Source organism: Salvelinus fontinalis, chromosome 6 (assembly GCF_029448725.1).
Source record: "Salvelinus fontinalis isolate EN_2023a chromosome 6, ASM2944872v1, whole genome shotgun sequence".
NCBI lineage: Eukaryota > Metazoa > Chordata > Actinopteri > Salmoniformes > Salmonidae > Salvelinus > Salvelinus fontinalis.
In genome coordinates this window covers 59,222,440-59,236,438 of record NC_074670.1, presented here as the reverse complement: position 1 = coordinate 59,236,438, position 13,999 = coordinate 59,222,440, and the positions used below count along the sequence as shown (strand labels likewise).

The window sequence follows — 13,999 nt, the reverse complement described above, 5'->3', positions numbered from 1 at the left end:
CACTCCCCCTGACCTTGACTTTAAGTGGATGGCACATTCCTAAAGCAATTAGCCGAGTAATGATCGCCTAACAAGGATCTTTTTATTTGCTTGTGCCGACTGGGTGTGAATTTATATAAGGGCCAAATGAAAGCCAAACGAAAGGTAAATTGGGTAGAATTAATGGCCCTTGGGTTTTTCCATTGTGCCGGTCGGCCGGGCGCATGCCCTCTCCAGACGGTGGTAGGGCTGAGTGCCATGCCTTTGATCCAGGGAGACTCTGAATTGGGTTCAGAGAAGTGCAGTTAACTCTCCACCCCTAGTTGTGGCAGCGGCTGCAGCAACCCGTCTCAGAGCAGCACAAATACATTCGACCACGTTTTCAATCTCCTGCAGCGAGTGAATCTGAGTGAATCTTCACAGACAATTCAGCACTGTCTGGTTAAATAGCTTTGATGAAAGAGACCAATTGTCCCCCTTTTGGACTTTACTTCTGGGAGAAGCTGCCATGCGCAGGAGAAAAAACAAAACAGAAATCTATTGAGAGGGGGAACTGAAAATGCGAGGTCATTGTTTCACCCCAGTCTTTCAAAGGGCTGGGGCACATAGGAACACGACTTTGACTCTGATTCCTCCTCTACAGTAAATTATGGGCAGTGTGGACTGGAGGCTGTTTGGCTTTCCTATAAAGGCAGTATTAGGCACAGGAAATAGTTTACAGGCCACTAAATGGTCCACGGTCTCACAGATGTTGTTGACTCCACTGTTTGTGGCTGGAGTTAAGCTACATTCACCCTCCCAGAATTGTTGGAGCCAACATAATATGAACACAACAAATAATGCAGTAGGTAGGATTCAAATCACGAATCAATCATCACAACTTCTGTGACAGATAAACGTACTAACATTACATACTCCTAACACGGAGGACTAACACCTCGGAAAGAGAAAAAGGGTGATATTTAAAATATGTGTTTTGATTTATGACTCTGACAATGGCTGGTGGGCGATTGCTGATTGATGATGTTAGTCATGTTTAGGGTCATCAGCTGCAAGGCAACAATCTATTATGGAGAAAACACAAAAGCTGTCACTGCAACCGACAATAATCTTATCAGCCGCCTCACAGCTAAAACTGTGATGGTATGAAATCCAAATCCAGAGCTTCAGTTTAGGAAAATTAATGGAAATATATTTATTCAAATGATGGGTGATTACAAAAACAAACAGACAATTGGCATTGTACCTCCGAGACAAATTAATCAGAGGCATCCTTTTTAAAAACGGAGCACGCATATTAATCATTTTGGCTTCAAATTCCCCTCTTCAACAGGATGTGGCGGCGGATGATTGGAATGGGGCACCATGGGAAATCTGGGGCCGTCACTCACAAACAAGTGGCATTAACGAAGGGTAAAAGTCATTACCCTCGAGCTCTGTCTGATATCTGACTTGGTCACACACCGAAACGCGTCTCACGCGTAACATCATATCAGAGATTTGATCAGTGTGTCAAGTCAAACTTTCAGTCAGTCATTCAATAATGAGGAAGCGAATCGAGCTGCGACGACTCCTTCAATTTCCACACTACTGAGTGTTATTTTACACACGCTGATTACTGTTCTGCTTGTGGCTTGAAACACACAAGCCTCGTTGCTGTTATTTAATCGTCTATATCAGAGCTGATCATCACAGTCTCTTTGATATTCTATTAAAACACCAGGGACAACATTTCCATTTCATACTGTCACATGACTGTAGGTGTTGGGTATTGTCCCAAATGGAACCCTGCTCCCTATATAGTGCATTACTTTTGAACAGGGCCCATAGGGAATAGGGTGGCATTTAGGACACACCCTAGGTATGAGATGCAGCATGAAATGCTAGGCTAATATGCAGAAGGCACTGCCTTGTACTCCCAGTGCATGTTGTGTCGTCTTATATCAACCACATGAACTTCATTATGCAGGCAAGGGCGAAACCTGTAATGGTTAAGCCAAGGGGAGGTATAATATGAAATATATTATAAATATGCCACTAAGCTTTTATCCTGAGCGACTTCCATACATTTTTAGTAGGTGTACAGTGTGTCGACCTTGGCATCACTAGCACCACACGCCAGGCTCTTACCAACTGTGCCACACAGGCCCAGGAAGTATCTGTGTTTACAGTTTGGCGTAGCCTCGCTCAGGGAGGAGAGGAGGTATTTACAGCCTCTGTTCACCCTTGGTCTCCTGTGAACCATCACTGCCCACTCAGGGAGGACAGGAGGTCTTTACAGCCTCTGTTTACCCTTGGTCTCCAACCTCCACTCATGCCCGGGCATCCTTGTTTTTTTTCAACGCTAACCTTGCCTGCCAAAGAGGCCTGGGCATTGGTACAGGGTCACACTATGGCTCAACCCAATCACCCAACATCCAACCGGCTAAAACACGTTTACAATATAATTATGTGTGCCGGCTGGACAGACTGAGGCCTGCTCCCAATCATATCTGTAGGCTTATCCTTCCCCCGTCTAGGTGAAGGACAGTGATGCGGCTTCTCTAGCGCTGCCAGATGATAGTTATTCAGTCGGAGAGCTGTCCAGGGCCGCTGCTGCAGCGCTGTGCGAAGGCTCTTCCGTGGTTGCCGCGGCTAAAGGTCGGCCCCATATATCTCCCCACCTCTGTCACTGCTACTTTAATGATTATTGGTCAGGTCGCTTCGAAATTACCTGCCGAAATACGTAATCAGGGGCCCCAGTGGCCGTCAGAGGAAAGGCCACGGTGGAGGCCAGATCAGGTGGAGGGGTGCGGGGGTCAGAATCAGCGCTCTACAAAAGGTCTAGGTCTACGTCAGCATCCCACTGTCATCAACAGCATCTTCAGACTCATCCCACTGTCATCAACAGCATCTTCAGACTCATCCCATTGTCATCAACAGCATCTTCAGACTCATCCCACTGTCATCAACAGAATCTTCAGACTCATCCCACTGTCATCAACAGAATCTTCAGACTCATCCCACTGGCATCAACAGCATCTTCAGACTCATCCCACTGGCATCAACAGCAACTTCAGACTCATCCTACTGTCATCAACAGCATCTTCAGACTCATCCCACTGGCATCAACAGCAACTTCAGATTCACCCCACTTGCATCAACAGCAACCTCAGACTCATCCCACTGGCATCAACAGCAACTTCAGACTCATCCCACTGGCATCAACTGCAACTTCAGACTCATCCCACTGGCATCAACAGTAACTTCAGACTCATCCCACTGGCATCATCAACTTCAGACTTGCCAATTATAACTTGCTGCCTCCCCTCCGTCGGTTACAAAGGCCTTTGTTATCTGCTGGGCCCACAAACACTGACTAGCGGTGGCCTTGGAATGGGCGGGTTGGAGCTTTAGCTATGTATTACCTTAGCTGATTTTCAAAAGGGGAGCGGGTTTCATCTCCCGGTATGCTTTAATTGCATAGCATTGCAGCTGGGGCCATTGAGGATGAGCAGGGAGGAGGTGAAGGAAGAGAGGAGGAGAGGAGGAGAGGGGAGGAGGGAAGGAAGAGAAGAGGAGAGGAGAAGAGAAAAGGGAGGAGAGGGAAGGCAGGCAGGCAGGCAGGCAGGTATTCCTGGGCCCGGCCGGATAAATGTTAATATTATGGCTGTATGTTTGTGTGTGTGTGTGTATGGGTGCGTGTCCATCTGTCCCCTGGTTCCTCAGAACTCAAAACCACTCTTCCTTTTCTGGAATGAGCTTTTAACGCTTACTTAGACAGTCTGGGTGGTCTATACTGTGTGTGTGTGTGTGTGTGTGTGTGTGTGTGTGTGTGCGTGCGTGCGTGCGTGCGTGCGTGCGTGCGTGCGTGCGTGTGTGTGTATGTACGTTTACCTTTGAGTGCATGATGTGTCTGTTGCTGTTCGTGTGTTTGTATGCATGTGTGTGTGTCAAGGGTAACTAATCATGGAGCACTAAGCCGCTCACATGCACAAAAACATGGCATTTTGTCCTCTTCCCTCTTTGTTTCCTTCCATGATAATTAAGGCATGATTAATAAATGTGGCGTATCTATTCAGTAATGAGTGACCTTAGGAGTGCTGTTTTGCACGACGTTCGTACAAGCTGCCTGCTAGCTACCTGCCTTTGCCCGAAAAGAAGGCAAAAAAGGCTCTGGCTGAGGCTGTGGGGAAAACGTTGCTGCCTTTGAAGGCTAGATATTCCTCTCCATTAATGTAGAGACATTAAGAAAGTCTTAAGCAAGGCAAGTTCATTTAAACAGATATATAGAGCAATTTCTATGCCCTGTGGTACATCAAGACAAGTCTGTTTTATGCTATGAAATTAAGCATCAATTAGCAAGAGTCAATTTCTCTGCAGGAATAAATGAAGAACTAGGCACCACCGTGGCTCGTATCAGCTAGTGTGGTCTGGTTTGCATCCAAAATGGCAGCTTATTCTCTATATAGTGCACTAGAAAGTATTCACACCCCTTTACTTTTTCCACATTTTGTTGTGTTGCAGCCTGAATTTAAAATGTATTAAATTGAGATGTTGTATCACTGATCTACACAAAATTCCCTATAATGTCAAAGTGGAATCTGTATGGTCCCTCAATCGAGTAGTGAATTTCAAACACAGATTCAACCACAAAGACTAGGGAGGTTTTTCAATGCCTCGCATTGAAGGGAACCTATTGGTAGATGTGTAAAACTTTTAAAAGCAGATGCTGAATATCCTTTTGAGCATGGTGAAGTTATTAATTATGCTTTGGATGGTGTATCAATTAGAGGTCGACCGATTAATCGGAATGGCACATTAATTAGGGCCGATTTCAAGTTTTCATAACAATCGGTAATCGGTATTTTTGGACACCGATTGTGGCCGATTTTTTATTTTATTAATTAATTCATATATATATTTTTTACCTTTATTTAACTAGGCAAGTCAGTTAAGAACACATTCTTATTTTCAATGACGGCCTAGGAAAGGTGGGTTAACTGCCTTGTTCAGGGGCAGAACGACAGATTTTTACCTTGTCAGCACGGGGATTTGATCTTGCAACCTTCCAGTTACTAGTCCAATGCTCTAACCACCTGCCTTACATTGCACTCCACGAGGAGCCTGCGTGGCAGGCTGACCACCTGTTACCCGAGTACAGCAAGAAGCCAAGGTAAGTTGCTAGCTAGCATTAAACTTATCTTATAAAAAACAATCAATCTTAACATAATCACTAGTTAACTAGTTGATGATATTACTAGTTTATCTAGCGTGTCCTGCATTGCACATAATCGATGCGGTGCCTGTTAATTTCTCATCGAATCACAGCCTACTTCGCCAAACAGGTGATGATTTAACAAGCGCATTCGCAAAAAAAGCACTGTCGTTTCACCAATGTGTACCTAACCATAAACATCAATGCCTTTCTTTAAAATCCATACACAAGTATATATTTCTAAACCTGCATATTTAGTTAATATTTCCTGCTAACATGAATTTCTTTAAACTAGGGAAATTGTGTCACTTCTCTTGCGTTCAGTGCAAGCAGTCAGGGTATATGCAGCAGTTTGGGCCGCCTGGCTCGTTGCGGAATAAACATTTTGTTTTCGAAATTATAGTTTCCGGATTTGACCATTATAATGACCGAAGGCTCGTATTTCTGTGTGTATTCGAGCCCAGGTAGGGGCAAGTAGAGTGACGGGTGCTATACTGTTACACTGGCAATACTAAAGTGCCCATAAGAACATCCAATAGTCAAAGGTATATGAAATACAAATGGTATAGAGAGAAATAGTCCTATAATTCTAATAATAACTACAACCTAAAACTTCTTACCTGGGAATATTGAAGACTCATGTTAAAAGGAACCACCAGCTTTCATATGTTCTCATGTTCTGAGCAAGGAACTTAAACGTTAGCTTTTTTACATGGCGCATATTGCACTTTTACTTTCTTCTCCAACACTTTGTTATTGCATTATTTAAACCAAATTGAACATGTTTCATTATTTATTTGAGGCTAAATTGATTTTATTGATGTATTATATTAAGTTAAAATAACTGTTCATTCAGTATTGTTGCAATTGTCATTATTACAAATAAATAAATTGATAAAAAATCGGCCGATTAATCGGTACCGGCTTTTTTGGTCCTCCAATAATCGGTATCGGTATCGGCGTTGAAAAATCATAATCGGTCGACCTCTAATATCAATACACCCAGTCACTACAAAGATACAGGCGTCCTTCCTAACTCAGTTGCCGGTGAGAAAGGAAACTGCTCAGGATTTCACCATGAGGCCAATGGAGATTTTCAAACAGTTTCAGAACTTAATGGTTGTGATAGGAGTAAATGAGTACGGGTCAACAACATTGTAGTCACTCCAACATACACTTGGAGACAAATTCACCTTTCAGCAGGATAATAACCTAAAACACAAGGCCAAATCTACACTGGAGTTGCTTACCAAGACACCATTGAATGTTCCTGAGTAGCCTAGTTACAGTTTTGACATAAATCGGCTTGAAAATCTAGGGCAAGACTTGAAAATGTCTGTCTAGCAAAGATCAACAATGAACTTTTTAGAGCTTGAATAATTTTTTTAAAGAATAATGGGCGAATATTGTACAATCCAGGTGTGCAAAGCTCTTAGAGGCGTACCCAAAAAGACTCACAGATGTAATTGCAGCTACAAAGTATTGATTCAGGGGTGTCAATACTTAAGTAAATTAGATATTTCTGTATTTAATTTAAAACAAATGAGCAAATTTGTGTAGATGGATGAGAGAAAAATCTATTTAATCCATTTTGAATTCAGGCTGTAGCACAGCAAAATGTGTAATAAGTCAATATGTGAAGGCACTGTACTTTTGACCTAGTTCACTATATAGGGAATAGGGTGTCGGATTTCGGATGCCCTATAACCAGCAAACAAAAATTGGATCTATGAAAGTTGTTCTCAAAAACTTTCCAGTCTTGGTGATGATTATAGAATGTTTTTATAAAACATTAGCCTGTTATTGCAAGAACGTTACTCACCACCGCTTCACCCATCCACTTAATATGCTGCATACTTCTGGGCCCATATTTACAAGGTATCCAAGACCATGAGTGCTGTTTTTCAGATCGTAAAAAATAAGCCAGGCAGGACCATATCAAGCGTCTCAAAGTAGGAATACTTAAAAAAATAAAGTTGAACAGTATATTTTTACACGATGTTGAATTTTTTACAGTTAGTCTAAATTCTGCATTTCTGACTGGATTTATAAATCTGGACGAAATGAAGACATCCTCTCTTTTAGTAGAGTATATATATGAGCCTCTAGTTAAAAAAAAAGAAACACGGTTAATAAAGAATATGTGGAACCTACACTTTTCAGATCTGCAGCAAGATCATTAACCCGCTGCACCAGGGGATAGCTGTGCCCCTGTTGGTTTATCAGTCAAATGCTCAATCAGGACACAGAACACAATTTCTGATTTCTAAAAAGTGTCCCATCCTCCCATATAGGCTGTGTACTTGCAACACTGTATTTTTTTGTCCTGTGCAACCTGGGTTAAACATTGTATGAATGTCTTTACAACTAAGTATATTTTGTGTTTTGGGAACCTATCTCTTGTAATGGGAACCTTTAAAGAACTCAGAAAGGCTGTTCTGTCAACATACTTCCAATATCAACGGAATGTTTTGTGCACCCTGATAAAACATTATCTGAATGTCAGCACAACTGGACAGTTATTTTGTTTTGGGAACATATCTCTTCTCATGTCCCCACAATGTTATTACCACAACCAAATTAAACATTCTGGGAACGGTCTTGTAACATCGGGCGAAAATAAATTATATATATATATTTTTTAACTTTTTCGTGATATCCAATTGGTAGCTACAGTCTTGTCCCATTGCTGCAACTCCCGTACGGACTCGGAGAAGAGAAGGTCGAGAGCCATGTGTCCTCCGAAACACGACCGCCAAGCCGCACTGCTTCTTGACACACTGCCCACCTAATCCGGAAGCCATCCACACCAATGTGTTGGCGACCGAAGCCAGCGTGCATGTGCCCGGCAGCCACAAGGAGTCGCTAGAGCGGGACAAGGATATCCCAGCAGGCCAAACCCTCCCCTAACCCGGATGATGCTTGGCCAATTGTAAACCGCCACATGGGTCTCCTGGTCGCGGGCGGCTACGACACATTCCGGGATCGAACCCGGATCTATAGTGATGCCTTTAGCACAATAAAATGCAGTGCCTTAGACTGCTGTGCCACTCGGGAGGCACATGTGAATGTTTTTTGCACCCTAAAATAAACATTGTCGAATCATCCGCAGAACTGGACAGTTTTTGTGTTTTGGGAACATATCTTTTGTGATGTCCCCACAATGTTCCCACCAGACTGAAACAATGAACAACCCAATGAAACATTCTGGGAACCTTTAACGAACAGATTAAATGTGTTCTAGGAATGTTCTTGCAACATCAAGAGAATGTTTTATACAAACATTCTATAATCATCACCAAGAATGGAACGTTTTTGTGTTATGAGAATAATTGCCACAACCTAACAACTGTTTTGGGAACTTTCACAGAACCAATTTTGGTTTGCTGGGAAAACGTTACTGGTACGTTGTGTTATTACATTACCTGGGAACTTAATGAGAACTTTTGGGGAAGGTTCTGTAATGGTTGTTACAGATGTTATGCACAACATTTAAATGAATGTTAGGAGAACATTCCAAGGATCCTTCATTTTTAATAAAAAATAAATAAAACCCTAACTTAATGGGAATCTTAGCTAATGTTCTGGGAATGTTCCCGGGTTGCTGTGTAGGCCCTATGTACTGCAATACTTTGGCCCTAGTGCACTATATAGGGAATAGGGTGCCATGTCAGATGCAGCCCCAGTATAGTACATACGTAGTCGTTGACAGGAACCTGGTCCAGGACGTCACGAGCGACGCGGTTACCTCTGACCTCAGCATCAGGTATGTCCTCCTCATCCTCCACCTCGTGGAACTCAGCATCTGCACCAAAAGGAGGAAGTACACAGAACAGCTGTTGATGTACTTTACTGGATCACAGCAGAAACGTCTGTTTTTCCTGTTTGAGGTGATGTGAAGGAGGGGGTGGAGAGGCCCCGGTGCCCTGTACCTCTCATGGGGGAGGGATGGATCCAGTGGATGGGCAGCTCCTGGCATATCTCCCAGATCTTGGAGTTGAGGAGGAAGGCTGGGTTAGCGATGGGCTCCTCGGCAGGCACCCACACCTGGGAGTCCTCCATCACCTGCATGTCTATGCCCTCTGTCTCACCCACCTGTCAGGGAAAGCAAACACGCACATGCACACACGCACACGCACACGCACACACACACGCACAAACATCTTCATTTTCGTGAAATCTTTGGGGAGTAAAAATGTTTGACCATGAAAAATCTTATTTTCCATAACCCCTAACCCTTAACCTAACCCTAACCCTAACCTTAACCCGAACCCCAAAAACTCTAAACCTAACTCTATCCTTAACCCTAACCTTAGTGATAAGGAAGAAAGTTGATAACTAGCGCTTGCGCAATTCCTAACTAGCGTTAGCGCAATGACTGGAAGTCTGTGGGTATCTGCTTGCATCCATTGGCTCACGAATCTAACTCTAACTTCCTTCAAACCGGTATCCCTTTAACCATAACCCTTTGGCACAGCGGTCTAAGGCACTGCATCTCAGTGCTAGAGGCATTACTAGAGTCCCTGGTTTGAATCCAGGCTCTATCACATCCGGCTGTGATTGGGAGTCCCATAGGTCAGCGCACAATTGGCCCAGCCTGGGTTTGGCCGTGGTAGGCTGTCGTTGTAAATACGAATTTGTTCTTAACTGACTTGCCTAGTTAAATAAATGTAAAATAAAAAACAAACCTTAAGCTTAAAATATCATTTGAACAAATTCAGGACATGAAGAAAGTCCTGCCTTTTCAAAAAAGTTATTGTTTTCGTACCTTGTCAGGACATTCGGGTGAATTGTTAGGACATTGGAATCCTGATAAGGTAGGAAAACAAGTACACACACACACACACACATATACATGGCCGCAGGCACGCACGCACAAACACCCTCCTCCACACACACCTGTCAGAGCCCAAGAACACACACACACACACACACACACACACACACACACACACACACACACACACACACACACACACACACACACACACACACACACACACACACACACACACACACACACACACACACACACACACACACACACACACACACACACACACCCTCAGTTCTGTACCCTCTGCATTCTCAGCCCTCTCTCCCCAGAGCCACAGCACACAAGCCCTGGCCATGTCCTTTTATTCATCACCCTTTATTGTCCACTGGGAGCACTGCCACTTCCTACCTCCTAGTCTCCTGCTCGTTCTCTGTTTCTTCCTCTCAGGCCTCCAGGCAGCCCTTTCTGCCCGCCGATAACGCAGGAATCCAACGACGGCATAAATTTGACTTTGAAATGACTTTCTAGTGCTTTATACTTTATTGTACGGTGAAAGGCCGCAATATCATTAAAATACAGCAGCCACAATAATAAGCATAGCGTCCTCCCCCATCCCCTCCTACTGCATTCAGCTCAGCGACGTGCTTCATTTGTTCATACTGTAGTTCATGAGCTGTAAAGTAAACTATTATTGCTTAATGATAGGGAATGCATGTCACTGCTATCTAATATAGATGTATGAAAGGGGCTTTTGGCGATGCCTGATATTTGTTTCTTTATGTATATGTAAATATGTCGGCAAACAAACCCCTCTTCCCAGTGCCTCGTTAATTAGCGGCTGGAGAGAACAGCAAAACAGTTTACTTGACAAATGTTTTTACAAGGTGATTCTCTCCCGGTTTGAAGCTTAATTGCACATTAGTTGAGCTTGATGAAGGATCCCCGGGCTATGGTTGGAACCGCTGGTATCATTTATATTAGGTTGTGCACTCTCGACTCTCCCTCCCTTTCTTCCTCACACCTTGCCGATTCTTGCTTTATTTGAATTTACTGCCCATGCTGCTGTCTCGCTCGAACTGTTTGTTGTGAAGTGACATGATGCCAGTGACCCTGTGGAGATGAACTCGCACCTCGTTCTGGCCAGATGAAAGAACGCGTAGCGGCGTGGCTACTCAAGCGCTAGCTGCCTGTGTCAGTGCTTAGCTAAGCTGCCAAGACACCAAGCCTTTGACACAGTTTGCTCTCACTCTTTTCAGCAAATGTTTAGCCTGGTCCATATCGGGCTAAGCTAATGATGACTCAAAGGAGGACTAGGGGGCTCACTCCCCCTGAACTACAGACATTAAAATGAAGGCCAGGAAACACAAACAGACCTGCCTAATTGGACCTCAGAACCATTGAAGCCGAGCAACTAAGCAAACCTCCCCGAAATGAGTAAGTGGAGGTCAGGACACAGACTGACCAGTTGAGAAACAAGACCAATAAGGAAGATAACCACAATCCTGAAGGCTAAATTGATCATGGCTAGTGTGGAATAGGGATTGAAAAAGGCTATTTGACCACTACAAAGTCAACGTGATTATGATTTTAGAGCTACATTTTTTTATCATGAAGTTATATCGTAATTTAAGCTGTTTTGTATCTATATAATATTGGACAAAGTAAATACATTTTGTATTGGGTGTCAGACTAATATAATGTATTCATTGTAACTTTGAGCCTATGTAAGTACATTCCACACACAATTAGTGTCATACTGTAAAGAACATACACTTGCCCTGTCTTGCTATAATGTCCTAAGGGTGCAGCATTTGTTTTGTGACATACTTAGGTCACTTGTGTTTGTCGTGGATCAATGAACATTTTCTCATGATATCATAAGACTGTATATAACATTACTTCCCATCTGGCTGTCTCCCATACTGAACAGACATTGCACACTTTTCATAATGTTCATTATTTGTGTGTTCAAAATGACATACAGCTTTTTGTTTTAGTAATATGACATTCACCTACAGTACATATCATTCCAAGAATGTGTTGTTTTGCATGCATGGTATGGCATTTGTTTGTGGTTTTTATCTGAGTGGGAGGTTCTGGCTTGCCAGCTAGGCTGGTTGTGGCCGTACATATTAAGTGGTTCCCCCGAAGAGCAAGAAGGGATCCTATGACACTGTTTTACTGTCTGAAGAAGGAGGACAACAGCAATTTCATCGCTTCAACATTGGAGGAAACTGTAGGGAGGCTTAGGGATTACAGCCTCCCATCATTTCATATGAGGAACACATTGAAAATGGCCGAAAATACAGGTGGCAAACAATTCATGTTTGTCACCTGGTTCAACTCCCCGGGTGCTTAATTTCCTTATCAGCTTCTCGCAGTTTCTCCACCGGCTGCATTGTTTTCACCTGGCCTCTGAGAATCTGAGGCTCCAGACACCCCGCGCTGAGCCCACGTTCACATAGCCCGCAGGCTTGGAGCAGCAGCAAAACCATTACTGTTTTCTCTTCAACCCCTCTGTGGTTCACACGGTAGTAACACAGTCAGAACCTCAAGGGAGACTTGTCTGTGAGACAGAGGCCTCACAGGCCATGGGTGGGTTGATTCTGAATGACAGTAGATCACGTTCTATTTTCTAATGTAGAGGAAGTCTACAAGAGGTCATAGGTCAGAGAGGTCTTCAAGTCCCTGACATGCTATCCCAATAAAGTAGTTCAGTACCACTGTGTGTTATACAATACCGGTAATACTTTACAATGAGCTAATGTAGTAGTTAACATGAGTACATTATCTTATGGAAAATAAGAAACAGATTATAAAAAAACAAAACAAAATAAACAAACATGAGTAAAGGATCAAAAAATACATTGACAACATTTATAATAACTTAATAATTACAATGCATTGATAGTTAACAAATACATTAACAAATGTTTTTTTATTAACAAATGCACTGCACAGCACATTGTACTTTAGGGTGTCATAACTTGACATTTCCTCAGTTAAAAGGCAATGGATCAGTGTGCATATTATGGGACTTGGTCTTCACCAATCCAGTGTGATTGTGAGCTAACCTTTTGTACATGCACATGTGTGCTTGTGCATCAATGCAGCCTTGTGTCTTTCCCTATCCTCTGGAGCACCTCTGGAGCAGTTTCTCCCCTGCCTCCTCCTCACCAAAGACAAGACCCCTATCTGATTGATTCCACAGCTGTGAATTAAGGTTTAACAGAGAAGTCTAATTAGGTTTGACAATGGACAAAAGAAGACCAAAATGGCAGTGGTGTAAAGTACGTAAGTAAAAATACTTTAAAGTACTACTTAAGTCGTATTTGGGGGTATCTGTACTTGACTTTAATATCTATATTTTTTGACAACTTTTACTTCTATACATTCCTAAAGAAAATAATATACTTTTTACTCCATACATTTTCCCTGACACCCAAAAGTATTCGTTACATTTTGAATACTTAGCAGAACAGGAAAATGGTCCAATACACACACTTACTGTATCAAGAGAACATCCCTGTTCATCCCTACTGCCTCAGATCTGGCAGACTAAACACACATTGTTCTTTTGTCAATTATGTCTGAGTGTTGGAGTGTGCCTCTGGCTATCTGCAAACAAAATAAAAACAAGAAAATTGTGCCGTCTAGTTTGCTTAATATAGGGAATTTGAAATGTTTTATGGTTTTACTTTTGATACTTACAGGTGATGATTGTGGACTTCAGGAAACAGCAGAGGGAGCACCCCCCTATCCACATCGACGGGACAGTAGTGGAGAGGGTAGTAAGTTTTAAGTTCCTCGGCGTACACATCACGGAAAAACTGAATGGGTCCACCCACACAGACAGCTTTGTGAAGAAGGCGCAGCAGCTCCTCTTCAACCTCAGGAGGCTAAAGAAATTCGGCTTGTCACCAAAAGCACTCACAAACTTCTACAGATGCACAATCGAGAGCATCCTGTCGGGCTGTATCACCGCCTGGTACGGCAACTGCTCCGCCCACAACCGGAAGGCTCTCCAGAGGGTAATGAGGTCTGCA

At 43.1% G+C, this 13,999-nt stretch overlaps 1 protein-coding gene across 1 annotated transcript in view; it reads right to left on the bottom strand.

The window, feature by feature from the left end:
• Positions 1-13,999, bottom strand: part of tnmd (tenomodulin) — a 76,310-nt gene that overhangs the window by 2,762 nt on the left and 59,549 nt on the right. The window contains exons 5-6 of the mRNA XM_055927242.1: positions 9,109-9,271; positions 8,875-8,981 (exon numbers count right to left, since the gene is read on the bottom strand). Of these exons, the coding sequence (XP_055783217.1) occupies positions 8,875-8,981; positions 9,109-9,271 (270 nt within the window). The remainder of the gene's footprint in view (positions 1-8,874; positions 8,982-9,108; positions 9,272-13,999) is intronic.